This window comes from Pseudophryne corroboree, chromosome 7 (genome assembly GCF_028390025.1).
Source record: "Pseudophryne corroboree isolate aPseCor3 chromosome 7, aPseCor3.hap2, whole genome shotgun sequence".
Taxonomy (NCBI): domain Eukaryota; kingdom Metazoa; phylum Chordata; class Amphibia; order Anura; family Myobatrachidae; genus Pseudophryne; species Pseudophryne corroboree.
Genome location: NC_086450.1, coordinates 268,948,084 through 268,965,076, shown reverse-complemented (window position 1 = coordinate 268,965,076; position 16,993 = coordinate 268,948,084). Strand labels below are relative to the sequence as shown.

Here is a 16,993-nt window from a genome sequence, read left to right as displayed (position 1 = left end):
GTGCAGTGAACAGGTTACTACTGCGCATGCACCGCAATGCGCACGCGCGGCGTACGGATACAAAACGGATCGTTGCTGGGCGATGGATTTAACGAAGAATCAATTCGCACAGCCGATCACAAGGAGACTGACAAGAAGAAGGCGTTTGTGGGTGTCAACTGACCGTTTTCAGGGAGTGTTTGGGAAAACACAGGTGTATCCAAGTGTTTGCAAGGCGGGTGTCTGACGTCAATTCCGGGACCAAAATAACTGAAGTGATCACAAGGGCTGAGTAAGTCCAGAGCTACTCAGAAACTGCAAAAAACGTTTTCGTCCCGCTCGGCTGCATACGCGTTCGCACACTTGCAAAGTGAAAATACACTCCCCCGTGGGCAGTGAGTATGCGTTTGCACGGCTGCTAAAAGTAGCTAGCGAGCGATCAACTCAGAATGACCCCCTGAGACTAAGACGCTCAGCTCTACAGAGTCCAGCCACGGCATGGCAAGACTTCAAGGGCTGTTTAGCGTGACTGCAGCAAGGATGTAAGAGTACACATCTGTACATTTCTGTAAATTTTGCCATCGGGAATGTAGTAGTGTAATATTCTAATGATTTTAGAAAAACATCAGTAGTTAAAAATAGAAAATGCTCCTACCACTGTGCAAGGCCTGTTTGCAGAAAAGAGTATTCCAGAGAGGTTCTGAGGAATCTATAATATATAAAAATTGACCCCCCTAATTGGAGGTGGTAGCATTAGTGAGTTGTCCAGAAGTTTGCCTCAGTCCCCCACCAGGATGAAGTTAGAAGTTCTGCTTACATACTGTAGTATTGGGGCTGAAGAAAAGAGAAAATTGTGTGACCAATCACTGGGAATATCTCAACCGCTTCATGGTTAAGGGTTTACGTGTTTTAGAGTTATTTAATTGTCCTAATGTATGTAGTGCTTCAGTCTTCCAGTTATAAAGATTTTGTGAGGCCTCACCGTTCTGAAAGCCGGGATTCTGTACAAAAGGTAAAGGAATAGTATAATGTGGATTCACTTTGTCTTTATGTCTTAAATGCAACCAGTGTTTTCTAGTATTCATAACAGGAGGATTATTAAGAATATCCTGTGGGATTTCACTATCATTCATGTGTAAAAAGGCTGCTAATGAAATTTTAGGTAAAAAATTCTATTCCAATTAATACCCCTGTTACACCTAGAAACTCGGGTCGCAGCCGGGAGCCTGACGCGGGTGCTACCCAGCTGCGATCCGCGTCAACCCCCTTTTCTGCTGCAGTCACCAACCCTGGCATATTGCCGGGTTGGTGATGTTGCCGGTGACGCGGTGGGAGCGGCGCTGGGAGATCATGTCGCCACCCTTCCATACACTGTGAACGGGAGCCAGGGTGCATCGACCCGGCTTTCGTTTGCACAGCTTGCCGGGGTGAACCCGTGTTCAACCCTGCAAGCTACCCGAGTTGGAATACCGGGTCACTCGACCCGGATAATTCCAACTCGCCCCTTTTACACCAACCAGCAACACGGATTATGCGCGTTCACGTACAATAACCCGTGTTATATACTGGCTGGTGTAAAAGGGGTATGAGTATTAGTATACGTCTGGTGAGCAGTCAGCCAATCCTTCAAGTTTCTAAGCAATGCTGCATAGTTATATGTTAATACGAAAATTAGTCCCCCCATTCCATTTAGGTTGGTATAACTTGATCATACCTATTCTTGTTTTTTTGTTATTCCAGATAAATTTACGAAATAGTCGAGTTATCAAAGTTACATCGTTCCGTGGTAAGTGTATTGGAATTACTTGGAGTGGATATAAATATCTGGGAAAATATATAATTCGTAACAAAATTTGCTCGACCCGAGTAGGATAGCTGGAGATGGCTTAAATCTCTAAAGTCAGTTGTTAGTTTGGTCACAATTGTGAGGCTGGACGTTGGTTGTGAATCCAGAACTGGAGTCAGGAGATCGGAATGCACTGGTTCTTTGAGTATAAACCAAGGAGGATAACATGGGAAAAGGTCTGGTATACATGTTGCAAGGTAATACGGGAAGCAGGGGACAAGTTACCATGATCTGGACTTGCGGTTGCCTCCGGTGGGTTTGGTAACTGCAGCGGCTGAGGCAAAACTGGGGTTAGTCTGTAAGAGACTGCAGTTTTGCAGACTGTAGGAACCATGGTTCCGGTCTGTAGTAAGCAGCTTACGAAGACCTGAAGCCCTGGGACAGCTGATTTCAGAAGCTGGATGCTAGATTGACAAGGCTATAGACCACAGAGCACCCAGTAGCTTTGTGTAAGACATTGCACTGGCAGTTCCCCACCAAAAGATTACCTGCTTTATACCTGCAGGCGGTTATTGATTGGTTCCCAGGAGTTTGCTTGTCAGTGACACACGTTCCCATTGCCAATTGATTTCAATATTGCCCACACTAATACCCTTCAAAGTAGGCCATGTGTTAATCATTCAAATTATGGGATCTAAAGAAAGTTTAAATAATAACGGGGGAAGAGGACATCCCTGACGAGTTCCTCAAATCATTATTATAGGGTAACTTCTAGTGCCATTTATCAGAAGAGAGGTTGTTGGTGAGGTGTAGAAAAACCTAATTAAATGAATAAAATCCGGCTCAAATGCAAGTTCGGAAAATACCTGAAAAAAGGAAAGGCCAAGATACAGTATCAAACGCTTTGTGAGCATCAAAGCTCAATGCATGTTAGGATCTTTAGGTTTAAATTTGCAGCAACCACAGATGCAATCGCTGTACATATTCATTTACCGGAGTGATGTCCACTAACAAAATCAAACTGTTAAACAGGGGTGGTCTTCAGTATGCCGACTGACGGGATCCCGGCGCACAGTATACCGGTGCTGGGATCCCGACAGCTGGCATACCGACACTTATTCTCCCTCGTGGGGGTCCACGACCACCCTGGAGGGAGAATAAAATAGCGTGGCGCGCGTAGCGAGCGCAGCGAGCCCGCAAGGGGCTCATTTGCGCTCGCAACACTGTCGGTAAGCCGACGGTCGGGCTCCCGACGCCGGTATGCTGGTCGCCGGGAGCCCGACCGCCGACATATCGTAGTGAACCCGTTAAACAGATATACTGTAATAGAAGGGAAAAAAAGACTGAAATCTAACAGCCATTATTTTATACATAATTTTAAAATCAACATTCAGAAGAGTAATCAGATGATATGAATCTAACTGAATAGAATTGCATCTTGGTTTAGGGATTAATATAGTGAAAGCTTCATTAAAAGTCAGGTAGGATGACCACTGTTTATGTATATTGCGATATAATTCTAATAAAGTGGGATTCATATCTAATTGTAAGATTTTATAAAATTCACCTGAAAAGCCATCAGGCCCTGGAGTTTTATCAAGTATGGAGGGAAGAGATAGCTATGTTAATTTTTTGTTTTGTTATATCTGCATCTAAGAATTTTTTTTTTTCCTGAAGATAGACAAGGCAGTCTGGCTTCTTTAATTAGTGTGTCCATTAGAACTGTACACGAAAGAAGATTTGAATATAATTCAGAATAAAATTTATGATAAGCTAAAGATATATTTTGTTCGCCCTTATAGATACAATATGATTTTTGCGGCGATATGTCTTAGTTAAGGAGGCTATTAATCAGCCTGTCAAGTTACCCCACCTGTAGTAACGATTTTTAGTATAGTCAAGATGTAGTTGGGCCTGAATAGTCCTCTAATAGATGTTTAGCTTGAGTGTATATCGTAAACTTCTCTGCAGAAGAATTAGAGACATATTCTAAGAAACATTTCTGTATATCACTATGGAGGGAATTATATTGTTCTATAGTTACTTTGTTATAATTAGCGACACGAGATAATGTGACCACGCATCACAGCTTTTGAGGCTTTCCAAAATAATACTAGATTCCCCCAATGCTCAATATTATTGTCAACATAGTCAAGCCAGTGTCTTTTAAGGTATTGTTTACAATCTTCAGACTGAAACAAATATGAGTGGAATTTCCAAGTGCGATGTAGAGGCCCGATCATTGGAGGTCTAAAAGATAATTCAATATGCGAGTGGTCTGAAATCATAATATCACCTATATTAGCCGAGTAAGTGTACTACTTAGTAAAACACAACACGGCTGGTACACTACTGTATGTAAATGAATTGCTCATGCTGTCATTTACTAAGCAGTACACGCATTCCGTGAAATCAAAAGTCTCACAGGGGTGGGATTGGGAATGTGGAAGGCTGCCTACTAAAGCAATGGAGAGGCCCAGGAAGAAGTACCGTAAACTCAGTCTCATAAAGATGTCTTACGTAATTTGAAAAGCCATACTTGTATTGCATATCTGCGTACAAATTAGCATCTACAGCTTTTTTCTACTTTTGAATGTATATCTGTGTGCATGTCTGAGTCTGTATATGAAGCATAACAGGGAGATTGTCCGTGATGCATGGGACGGCTACACAAATTCAAATTACATACTTCTCCAAAATACCAAGATTTTAGTGGCTCTTAAGTTATAGGGTAAGGCATTGCTACTAAGCAATTAATAGGGTAAATTCAGACCTAATCGCTAGGGTGTGTTTTTTGCAGCCCTGCGATCAGATAGCCGCCACATACAGGGGGAGGGGTAAAGCCTGCGCAAGTGTGCATTCGCTTCTTTAGCAGAGCTGCACAAACATCAGTTTGCGCAGTCTCTGTGCAGCCCAGGATTTACTCAGCCTCTGCAATGGAATCCTGGTGATCGGCGCCAGGTCTGAATTACCCCCTAAGTTTTCATATAACAACAATTTCTAAATAGATCCATTTAAAAGGAAAATAAATTAAATGCTTGTAATACATGGGACTTTATGTTCACTTTCTGGAGAATCACCCTAGAGAGCTTGTTTTGGGAAAATTCTAAAAAAACTGTAAATGCTACTTTTTACATGGATAAACAATACAAGTGTGTCCTTTGTGGTAACCCTAGCTCACAGGCATGGTAACAATCAGTGATACCACTACGCCAAGAGAGCTATAAAGACAGGTGACTGACACTTGCAGTGACATAGTGATGTTGCTCATTGTAATTTATATTTTAATAGTGCTGTGTCCCAACTCTATCACTGATTATAATTTTTTTTTTCTTTTAGAGAGCTGTGTAGAACTCTGAACTGTGCCTTTCATTGTGTGCATCGGAGACGCTGAGCCAATCTTTTTCTGTGTTCACATTTCTAATTAATGTAGAGATCATTTAAAAAAAGTAACTCTTAAACTACAAGCATCGCTCGACTTTACAATTGAGACTTCACACATGCGCAATGGTGGTTTTCAAAAATGACACCTGGTGGACGAACATCAGTATTGCACCCGACGGAGACTTAATTCATTACACTGTGACTAAATACACCACACTGTAACAAGGTGCAGGCAAACGTAATGCGACTTGTTTTTTTTGCACTACACACCACACAGAGGATAGATGAGCATGGCTACATCTGTAAGTTTCTTAAATCTGTTATTTAGGTTAAAAAGGGTGAATTGTTTCTCATGAGTGACTGTAAGCTTGTGCCTGATACCCATCTAAATAATCTTCACCTATTAGTAAACAGGCTCACCATATAGCCCATACTCTCGCTTCTACCTTTTCCCATTTACTCGCAGAGTTTGACCTTTATGACGCGTGGCAGGTTAAAAATGCAGGGATACATGACTATACTTACTATTCTTTGGAACATAAATTCTATTCGCGTAATGACCTGCTTTTAACTGATAAATGGTCCCTACAAGACATCCCTGGTATTAATATATTGCCTATCTCATGGTCTGGCCTCTGGAGTTGGACACCCCTATATACAGTACTACTCCCCCCTTAGAAGCTGGCATCTGCTAGACTATATTCTGTTAGAGAAAGAGGGTAAAAGGATCTTACAGGATGCATTAAACTCTTAACTTGAATCTAATGGCCCTGAACAATCTTCCACTACAAACCACTGATGTGCCCTCAAAGCTGTGCTGTGGGAAGCTGCCATTCAGGTGGCAGATAGAATTAAAAAAATAAATTAAAATACATCATATGAATCTCAAGTAGTAAAGTTGGAAGCCCAGCACAAAAACAATCCAAAAGACGGTGCCATTTATTCTGCTTTAGTTGAAGCCATGAGGAAACTAAATGCACATAGGGGTCTGTTTACTAAGCTTTGGAGAGAGATAAAGTAGACAGAGATAAATCAGCTCCTAACTGCCATGTTACAGACTGTGTTTAAAAAAATGACACTTAGGAGCTAGTTGGTTGGTACAGTACTTTGGGGCTTATTTACTAACTGCCACGTCACAGGCTGGGTTTGAAAAATGACAGGAGATGGTTGGTTGATACTTTATCTCCGTCCACTTTATCTCTTTCCAAAGCTCAGTAAATAGACCCCTTAGGGTAAATGAATGAAGCAGTGATAAGAGTGGAGAAGTGAGCCAGTGGAGAAGTTGCCCATGGCAACCAATCAGCTGCTCTGTATAATTTTATAGTATGCAAATTCTAAATGTTAGTTCAATGCTGATTGGTTGCCATGGGCAACTTCTCCATTAGCTCACTTCTTTACTCTTATCACTTCATCATACATTTACCCCAGTATCTCTTAGAGATACAACGAGCTATAACTAGATTGCATCAAATATTTTACACTCTAAGTAACAAGACGAGCAAACTCCTAGAGCAGAAACTGAGGGGGAAAACGTTGTTAATAGAATTAAATGCATTTTTAATTCTGTTGGGACTCCAATATCCAACCCCAAAACACTTCACAGCATTTTGCCTCTTATTATGAGAAGCTTTACAACCTCAAACATGACTATTCCATCCCTCAACCCAAAGAGTTGACTAATAATTAAATTTTAGACTCCACAGACCCTGTCTAACCCCAGAAATGGGTGGTCTTCAGTATGCCGACTGACGGGATCCCGGTGCACAGTATACCGGCGCCGGGATCCCGACAGCCGGCATACCGACACTTATTCTTCCTCGTGGGGGTCCACAACCCCCCTGGAGGGAGAATAAAATAGTGTGGTGCGCGCCACCGTGCCCGTAGCGTGGCGAGTGCAGCGAACCCGCAAGGGGCTCATTTGCGCTCGCCACACTATCGGTAAGCCGGCGGTCGGGCTCCCGGCGCCGGTATGCTGGTCGCCGGGAGCCCGACCGCCAGCATTTCGTAGTGAACCCCCCAGAAATAGCTGCAGAGCTACGTTTGAGTAGTGACGAGGTTCAATCTGCCTTAAAAAAGATAAAGTCCTTACTCTGATGGGTTTCTCTATGACTTTTACATGATCTTTCAACGTACTCTCACATTTATCTTGGTTAATCTTTTCAACTACACATCCCAAAATTCAATTTCCCAAAATAAATGTTAGAGGCCCAAATTATAATAATACCAAAGCCTGGCAAGAACCCACCATCATGACATAATTTTAGACCAATAATCATAGTAAATACTGATATCAAAATATACATAAACTTATTAGCTAGCAGACTGATCCCCTTCTACCTAGTTTGGCTTTCCAGGATCAAGTTGGATTTATCTTGGGAAGGCAGGCTCTGGATAATACCAGAAGAGTAGTTAACTGATGGAGCTCATGTGGTTAACCCTGTGGTCTTGCTCTCCTTGGATGCAGAAGGCCTTTGGCAGTAAACAATGGCTTTACATGTCAAAGGTTCTTGCTAGGTTTAGATCCACTGGTTTATAACTAAATGCACTGTCAACATTACAGGTTAAGTATCCCATATCCAAATATTCCGAAATACGGATTATTCCGAAATACGGAATTTTTTAAGTGAGACTGAGATAGTGAAACCTTTGTTTTCTGATGGCTCAATGTACACAAACTTTGTTTAATACAAAAAAAATATTAAAAATATTGTATTGAATAACCTTCAGGCTGTGTGTATAAGGTGTATATGAAACATAAATGAATTGCATGTATGTACACAAACTTTGTTTAATGCACAAAGTTATTAAAACTACTGGCTAGAATGACCTTCAAGCTGTGTGTATAAGGTGTATATGAATCATAAATGCATTCTGTGCTTAGACTTGGGTCCCATTGCCATGATATCTCATTATGGTATGCAATTATTCCAAAATACGGAAAAATCCGATATCCAAAATACTTCTGGTCCCAAGCATTTTGGATATGGGATACTCAACCTGTATATGATAATCCCTCAGCTCGTATTTTCAGTAACAGGTTTCTTTCTAAAAGCGGGGGAAATGGTTCTAAATTGCACACCCTCCAGTAATGAAAGGTGCTATGCTGCTGAGAATAAAGTAGTATACACAGACAAAAGGGGTGCAGATGCACTAAACGATCATTACAGTATAATAAAATATAATATGTCATAAGAGATTGTTGGTATATCGTTGGCCAATGATATACCAACAACCTATTATGACATATTATATTTTATTATAATGTAATGATCGTTTAGTGCATCTGCATCCCTTTTGTCTGTGTTCTTTGTAAAAGCTTTAACATCACTAATGGGACCAGACAGGGGTTTCCTCAATCTCCCCTAATTTTTGCCCTGACTATTTAACCCTTAGCAGTAAAACATCTATCCCCTTTGAAGGCCTCTCAGACCATCTTATCATAAGATCTGCTTATTTACAGATGACGTATTACTGTTTGTCACAAAACCTGAAACCTCCTTATCTGCCATCCATACCATCCTTCAAAATTATTCAGCAGTCACCTATTACTAGCTAAACACTTCTAAAACTGAGGCCATAGCATTTGATATTGATAAAACTTCTCTTCATTCTGTCCAGTCCTAATACCAATATACCTGGCAGACTTCCTATCTTAAATACTGTATCTGGGGATTAGGATACCGTTACAATTACAAGATACTATATCTTGAAATTATAAGCCACTACTTACTCAATTCACTGAACTCACCAAAAACTGGGAAAATTAGAAAGTCTCCTGGCTAGGTCCTTTATCCTCTGTTAAAATGATGCTGCTTCCTAAAATCTTTCAAATTATACTTTACATAATTCCTATATGTTTCTTAACTATATTCTACACTGACACTTTGACCTTTGTTTGGAACGGGAAAAGCCCTTGTTTGTCTAGGGCTCACATGTTTAGATCTAAAAATAAAGGCGGCCTTGCGCCTCCCAAACTCAAACTGTACCAACAAGCATGCCTCCTGGATCAGCTGAGGGATTGGTTTTCCCCATCCACTACTAAGCCATGTGCAGATGTAGAAAGATAAATGTGTGAACCAGGGACGTGCAGTGAGCTAAATGGCTTAGGAGGCACTAGCAAGCACCAGAGACAGATTTAAACGTAATATATGAGCCAAAGGGTACATCTGGGCATTATACACAGGTGCAGCAGTATAAACCCCTGGAAATTTTGTGAGTTTTGATCTGAGAGGTGCGGAAAAGATTGCGGAAAAGATTGCAAGGTGAGGCACTGCCTCACCTGCCATAGACTTTTTACTGCAGAGTTTTGGCTGTAAAAATGATTAGAATAATGCAAAACAGATATTTCAAATATATTCTTTGTATTTTATATATACTTTATACAGTAAAAGCTCTGGCGCAAACGTTAGTATGACAGGAAAGGCTCTGCCTCACCCCACCGCACGTCACTGGTGTGAATGCTTTCCCTTAAAGGATCTTCTATGGTCTATGCCATCTAGCAGACAACCTTCCTCTTTAAGATTAAAGAGTATATCTGACTCCCTAATAGTGTGGGATAAACTGATTAGATAATTTGGCAAGTTCTCACTTCCCTCCTCTTATATTTTCATTTTAGCAGTCTCAAAGTTAAATCCAACCCTGCCCATACAAAATTGGCAAGATTGAGGTATTTTAACAATTGCATATTTGTGTGATAATTGACACCTTAAATCATTACAACAATTTCAGGAACAATATTCCATTCTCACTTGCGATTTTATAAATATCTACAAATCAGGCATTAGGTACTTTCCAACTCTACCAACTTACAACTCCCCTCCCTCCCTCCCTCCTTATACAGTATAACCTCCAAATTTTTCTCTCTAACCTATAAGGGTGTCATATCAATGTGGTACAAAACTCTTGTCTTCGATAGAGGATAAGAAATTTGTAAGTCACACTAGAGGGGAAGTGGCTCTCCAAATTTCCCGGACCGATGAGGATTGGATTGCAGTATTTACAAATATGTTCAGGATGTCCAAGGGCATCACTTACCTTTCACTTATGACACTCTGTGTAGCATTGAAGGATCTATGTGTGCACCACAAAAAGGGGGCATGGATTCATGGTAGGGAACATGGTTTCAATGGAGGGGGCGTGGCTTTGCTGCCCAAACCCACATTTTTGCCACAGCGGGGGTCCCGGAGATGATGGCTGTCCCCGGTGAATGTGTTGTATGCAGTGCCGGCTCCAATACAGTGACAGGAGCTGGCATTTTGGTTTCACCCCTGAGTTGGTGACACCAAGGTGTGACCCACACCCCCACAGTGACGCCACTGAAGATGTCAAAATTACTTTTCTATTCTGATATGATGTTTAAACTGGTTCACGGTTTATACCATACTTCAGCTCAATTACATAAAATATGGCTTGAGTCCTCAAAATATTGCTTGAGAAACTGTGGAATGGTGGGTGCCCTGCTTCATATCTTTTGGTCCAGTTCAGTAATTCAGCAACTTTGGGTGGACGTTTTTAACATAATTGCCAAGGTTACATCAGAATCCTCCACCTTCCTGAATATCACAGTTACATTATTTTCTCCATAAGTTCAATCACATACCAAATATATTTCTGATGGGGTCCTATAGCTAATGATATCTAAAAGGACCTCTCCTTCAAACTGGCAGGTGATCTGCTAGTTGAGTATAAATCAATTCAGTAAAAGAACAATTCAGTTTAACCTATTATGTGTATATTATCTGCCACTACAGGCACTCTATACTGTGCTACATATAAAATATATTCATCAGCTATCTGCACTCAGTTGCTGAAGTTATTCTTTAAGTTTGACTAAGCATATTTAAATGTATGTATTTGTCCTTAAATTAGAGATCTGACTATACAATTTTGTGGTCGCAAGCTGCTTTTAAAACTGTGCACAGTGTTTTTATGTAACAATGTGGGTCATATTCATAGTAGGACTATTTGGTAGATGTGGCCCTTCCAGGCATGCCTATAACCTATAATTGTCATGAAAACCCTTACTGGTGTTACATTTTATATATAGGATGTCGACTGGTAGTATTTTTATGGAATATGGTATTTTATCAATAGTAGATTTTTACCTTATAAATGCCAAAATCAAATAAACAAATATTTTCATTTGGTGCAGTCACGTGTGGGTGAAGTAATACTGAAAAGAAGACTTCTAATACTAAAGAGAAGACTTCTAAAACATTTTAATGTGTTAATACCTTGCTTTGATGATCATGCTTCATTTCCCATCCTCTTGGTAAGTCAAGTTGCTTATTGGCAAAAATATTCAAAAATCCTACAAGATCCCGATTATGTTGGTATCGCTCAAAATGGTGCGTGTCTCTTCGAACTTTGGTGATCATATGTTTCAAACAAGTATTATTTGTAAACATGCGATAGGCACTCTGGGAATACAAAAGAACATACACATGAACAGCCAGTACTTTTACATAAGAGAGACGTCACGCAATTAGTTTAGTACATAGGTTCTCAAACTCAGTCCTCAGGACCCCACACGGTGCATGTTTTGCAGGTAACGCAGCAGGTGCACAGGTGTATTAATTACTCACTGACACATTTTAAAAGGTCCACATGTGAAGCTAATTATTTAACTTGTGATTCTGTGAGGAGACCTGCAAAACATGCACTGTGTGGGGTCCTGAGGACCGAGTTTGAGAACCTGTGGTTTAGTACATTAAGAGTACGACAATAAACACTTGAACACTGCTTTCCTTTGTGTAATGCCCATTCAATATGGATATACAGTTCCCTGACGCATACAAGGATGGTGCAAAAAGTAAGGTAACAAGACAACCCACAGAGCAGGTAGACCACTGCTTCCACTCACGACCATTAGACTGTGCCTCATATCAGTCATACTGTCCCAACATCAGCTGTAAGATGGCAGGGCTGGCGGAAACATAGTCAAACATTGAGGTGCATAGTGTGATCAAATTTCTGATTCTAAAGGACTCATCAGCAGCTAAAATTCATAGCCAACTTGTTGAGGTGTACAGTGATAACGTCATGTCACATAAACAGGTTTGGTGCACTGCCTTTGATAACGGCAGGACAGACTTTCAAGATGAGCAGCGATCTGGATGGCCAAGCACGCCCACCACAGATGACAATTTGTGCCACATAGAAGGTCTGATTCAGGAGGACAGACGCATTTGAGTTAGTGATATTGCTGGCAAACTGAACATCTCAGAGGATACTGTGCACAACATCTTTCATGAGCAACTGGGGTACAGGAAAAAGTGTTCACGCTGGGTACCCAAGCAACTCACAGAAGTTCACAAAACCAATAGCATGGGACTGTCTCTCATGCACTTGATGTGGTAATATGAGGAGGGAGTGCTGTTTCTGCAGCATACAGACGATGAAATGTGGGTGCATCACATGACACCAGAGACGAAGCAAGCATCCATGGCATGGAAACACACATTGGGGGAAATTCAAATGTTTGAAAACTCGGTTGCGTGTCTGTTTTTTCCTGTTTATTAGATAGGAAAAAAGAGACACCCAATTGACTTTTCAAACATTTGAAATAGCCCCATTGACTCCACCTTCACAGAAATTCAACTCCATCAGCAAAGAAGGTCATGGTGACTGTGTTTTGGGACCACAAACTGATTTCTCCACCATACTGTGAATGCTGATTGCTATTGTGACACATTGAGCCGGTTGCAAAGGGCAATTCTTTGAAAACGACTTGTGTTGCTGCGAACAGGCATTGTCTTACTGCATGATAACACCAGGCCACACTCAGCAAACAGCAACGTGAGTTGTTAAGCTTCTACAATTGGCAGGTATAGGACCATCCTTTGTACAGCTTTGACCTGGCACAGAGTAGCATCCATCTCTTTGAATCATTGAAGAAGCACCTGGGTGGTAGGCGATTCACAATCGACAGTGAAGTTAAGCAAGCCATCATGTCCTGGCTCAGGCACTTGACACTGATTTATTCTATGACAAGATACTGTAGTGTACTGCTGGAACAAATGCTTAGACAAGTATGGAGACCATGTGAAAAAATTATCTGTACCAAGGCCATACTGTTGATTATACAAACATATGTACTGTAGAATAAGTTCAACATAAGTTCAACATACCTGTAAGTTGAATACATTTACGCAATGAGAGGTCTTATTACCTTATTTATTGACCACCCTTGTACTGTATATACTGCTTGCTCTTCTGTTGCATTATGCTAGCACAATTAACCTTAAAGTTCTTACTTGTTCCTGTGTATGACTTTCTCCCACCAACTACATATTTATCCTGTAGTCCTGTCCAGTTATTGAGAGCTGCACTTGCGTATTCCAGAAAACAAGTACAAGGTTCTTTTATGACTAAAGTAAACTTACTTTTGACTGGCCGATCCACGTTTTTCGCTCCTGCTGAATTTTTCGCCTAGGCAATAAAACGGCCCTGCTATTGAATAGGGCGAATCCCAATTCGCCCTACAAATTAGCAAAAAGTGCAGTTTTTTTTCACCTACAAACAGCCCTAATTGATCCTTAGGATGAGTACAGTAAGTACATGTTCCCTTTCTGGATGCAGACACATACATTATGCACATGTAGCTGATTCTATTGCAGGTACTCAACCCTTGATGCATAATATACACTGATGATGATGATGATTGATGATGATGATGAAGGTAACTACTAGCAGCTTCTGATTGGCTGTTTTTTCTGGATCCCTCAAACTCTATACAAATAATTAGTGTGGCTGCTTTACTATATTAGGTACCCATTTCATTCATTAGAAGGAGACAACGGTTGTTTGTATTTAATTTGTATTTGTGTCTCTAGTTGTAATTTACATAGTAAATGCTACTGTTATTTGTTAATAACTCTATCCAGACACAGCATTACCATATTATATATAAGTCTATTATGGTCTATTATGACATACACGGTTAGATCTCCTTTTCCCTTAGTGTCTGTGTGGACATTTAGGCATACGTGTACACACACTTTAGGTGTGGATGCATGTGTGTATCTGTTCACACGGACGCACGGGAATATGTATTGGATATTGAATATATTGGATATCAGATCTGCTATAGACTATTTAGATGGAAGTTAGTAAAGAGAATATATACATGTATACATACATTAGGATTATATAAATGTTTATTTTCCATATATACCTCTCTTCGTATTTATATAGTAAAAGGATAAATTATAGATATATAACAGCTACATATGAACAGTTTAGTAATCTCCCTTCTTTGTGGATGATTTAGACAAACTTTGATATGGGTGTAGAACCCCCCCCTTTTATTATGTGTATATGTATATACACCTGAATTGATTGATTGAACAATCTATGCGTGCTGAGATGCACTCTTTATGTTTTTGACATGTCTCCTAAAGATATATATAAATATAAATGTTATATTTATTGTCATATTGATATTGTAGTAATATTTAGCCATTAGTGTGGTTTTTGAAGTGAATGTTGTCCTCCTTTACATTCCATAAGGAAATGATTATAAATCTTTTAAAATAAGAATTTACTTACCGATAATTCTATTTCTCGGAGTCCGTAGTGGATGCTGGGGTTCCTGAAAGGACCATGGGGAATAGCGGCTCCGCAGGAGACAGGGCACAAAAAAGTAAAGCTTTTACCAGATCAGGTGGTGTGCACTGGCTCCTCCCCCTATGACCCTCCTCCAGACTCCAGTTAGGTACTGTGCCCGGACGAGCGTACACAATAAGGGAGGCAATTTGAATCCCGGGTAAGACTCATACCAGCCACACCAATCACACCGTACAACTTGTGATCTAAACCCAGTTAACAGTATGATAACAGAAAGAGCCTCTTAAAGATGGCTCCTTAACAATATAACCCGAATTTGTTAACAATAACTATGTACAGTATTGCAGATAATCCGCACTTGGGATGGGCGCCCAGCATCCACTACGGACTCCGAGAAATAGAATTATCGGTAAGTAAATTCTTATTTTCTCTATCGTCCTAAGTGGATGCTGGGGTTCCTGAAAGGACCATGGGGATTATACCAAAGCTCCCAAACGGGCGGGAGAGTGCGGATGACTCTGCAGCACCGAATGAGAGAATTCCAAGTCCTCTTTTGCCAGGGTATCAAATTTGTAGAATTTTACAAACGTGTTTTCCCCCGACCACGTAGCTGCTCGGCAGAATTGTAATGCCGAGACCCCTCGGGCAGCCGCCCAAGATGAGCCCACCTTCCTTGTGGAATGGGCCTTAACAGATTTAGGCTGTGGCAGGCCTGCCACAGAATGAGCAAGTTGAATTGTGTTACAAATCCAACGAGCAATCGTCTGCTTAGAAGCAGGGGCACCCAACTTGTTGGGTGCATATAGTATCAACAGCGAGTCAGATTTTCTGACTTCAGCCGTCCTTGAAATGTATATTTTTAAGGCTCTGACAACGTCCAACAACTTGGAGTCCTCCAAGTCGCCAGTGGCCGCAGGCACCACAATAGGTTGGTTCAGGTGAAACGCTGATACCACCTTAGGGAGAAAATGCGGACGAGTCCTCAGTTCTGCCCTATCCGAATGGAAGATTAGATAAGGGCTTTTATAAGATAAAGCCGCCAATTCAGATACTCTCCTGGCCGAAGCCAGGGCCAGTAACATAGTCACTTTCCATGTGAGATATTTAAAATCCACCTTTTTCAATGGTTCAAACCAATGGGATTTGAGGAAATCTAAAACTACATTTAGATCCCACGGTGCCACCGGAGGCAACACAGGAGGCTGTATATTGCAGTACTCCTTTAACAAAAGTCTGTACCTCAGGAACTGAGGCCAATTCTTTTTGGAAGAATATTGACAGGGCCGAAATTTGAACCTTAATAGATCTCAATTTGAGACCCATAGACAATCCTGATTGTAGGAAATGTAGGAAACGACCCAGTTGAGATTCCTCCGTCGGAACACTCCGATCCTCGCACCACGCGACATATTTTCGCCAAATGCGGTGATAATGTTTCGCGGTGACTTCCTTCCTTGCCTTAATCAAGGTAGGAATGACTTCTTCTGGAATGCCTTTCCCTTTTAGGATCTGGCGTTCAACCGCCATGCCGTCAAACGCAGCCGCGGTAAGTCTTGAAAGAGACAGGGACCCTGTTGTAGCAGGTCCCTTCTCAAAGTAGAGGGCACGGGTCGTCCGTGACCAACTCTTGAAGTTCCGGGTACCAAGTCCTTCTTGGCCAATCCGGAGCCACTAGTATTGTTCTTACTCCTCTTCACCGTATAATCTTCAATACCTTTGGTATGAGAGGCAGAGGAGGAAACACATATACTGATTTGTACACCCAAGGTGTTACCAGTGCGTCCACAGCTATTGCCTGTGGATCTCTTGACCTGGCGCAATACTTGTCCAGTTTCTTGTTGAGGCGAGACGCCATCATGTCTACCATTGGTCTTTCCCAACAGTTTATTAGCATGTGGAAGACTTCTGGATGAAGACCCCACTCTCCCGGGTGAATATCGTGTCTGCTGAGGAAGTCTGCTTCCCAGTTGTCCACGCCCGGGAAGAACACTGCTGACAGTGCTATTACGTGATTTTCCGCCCAGCGAAGAATCTTGGCAGCTTCTGCCATTGCACTCCTGCTTCTTGTGCCGCCCTGTCTGTTTACATGGGCGACCGCCGTGATGTTGTCCGACTGAATCAACACCGGTTTTCCTTGCAGGAGTGGTTCCGCCTGGCTTAGAGCATTTTAGATTGCTCTTAGTACCAGAATGTTTATGTGAAGAGACTTTTCCAGGTTCGTCCATACCCCCTGGAAGTTTCTTCCTTGTGTGACTGCTCCCCAGCCTCTCAGGCTGG

At 41.4% G+C, this 16,993-nt stretch overlaps 1 protein-coding gene across 7 annotated transcripts in view; it reads right to left on the bottom strand.

Moving 5' to 3' along the window:
• HECW2 (HECT, C2 and WW domain containing E3 ubiquitin protein ligase 2) overlaps positions 1–16,993 on the bottom strand; it is a 1,325,610-nt gene that overhangs the window by 252,865 nt on the left and 1,055,752 nt on the right. For all 7 annotated transcript variants that reach the window (XM_063934135.1, XM_063934134.1, XM_063934138.1 and 4 more), the window contains one exon: positions 11,383–11,568. In XM_063934135.1, coding sequence (XP_063790205.1) covers positions 11,383–11,568 — 186 coding nt within the window. The remainder of the gene's footprint in view (positions 1–11,382; positions 11,569–16,993) is intronic.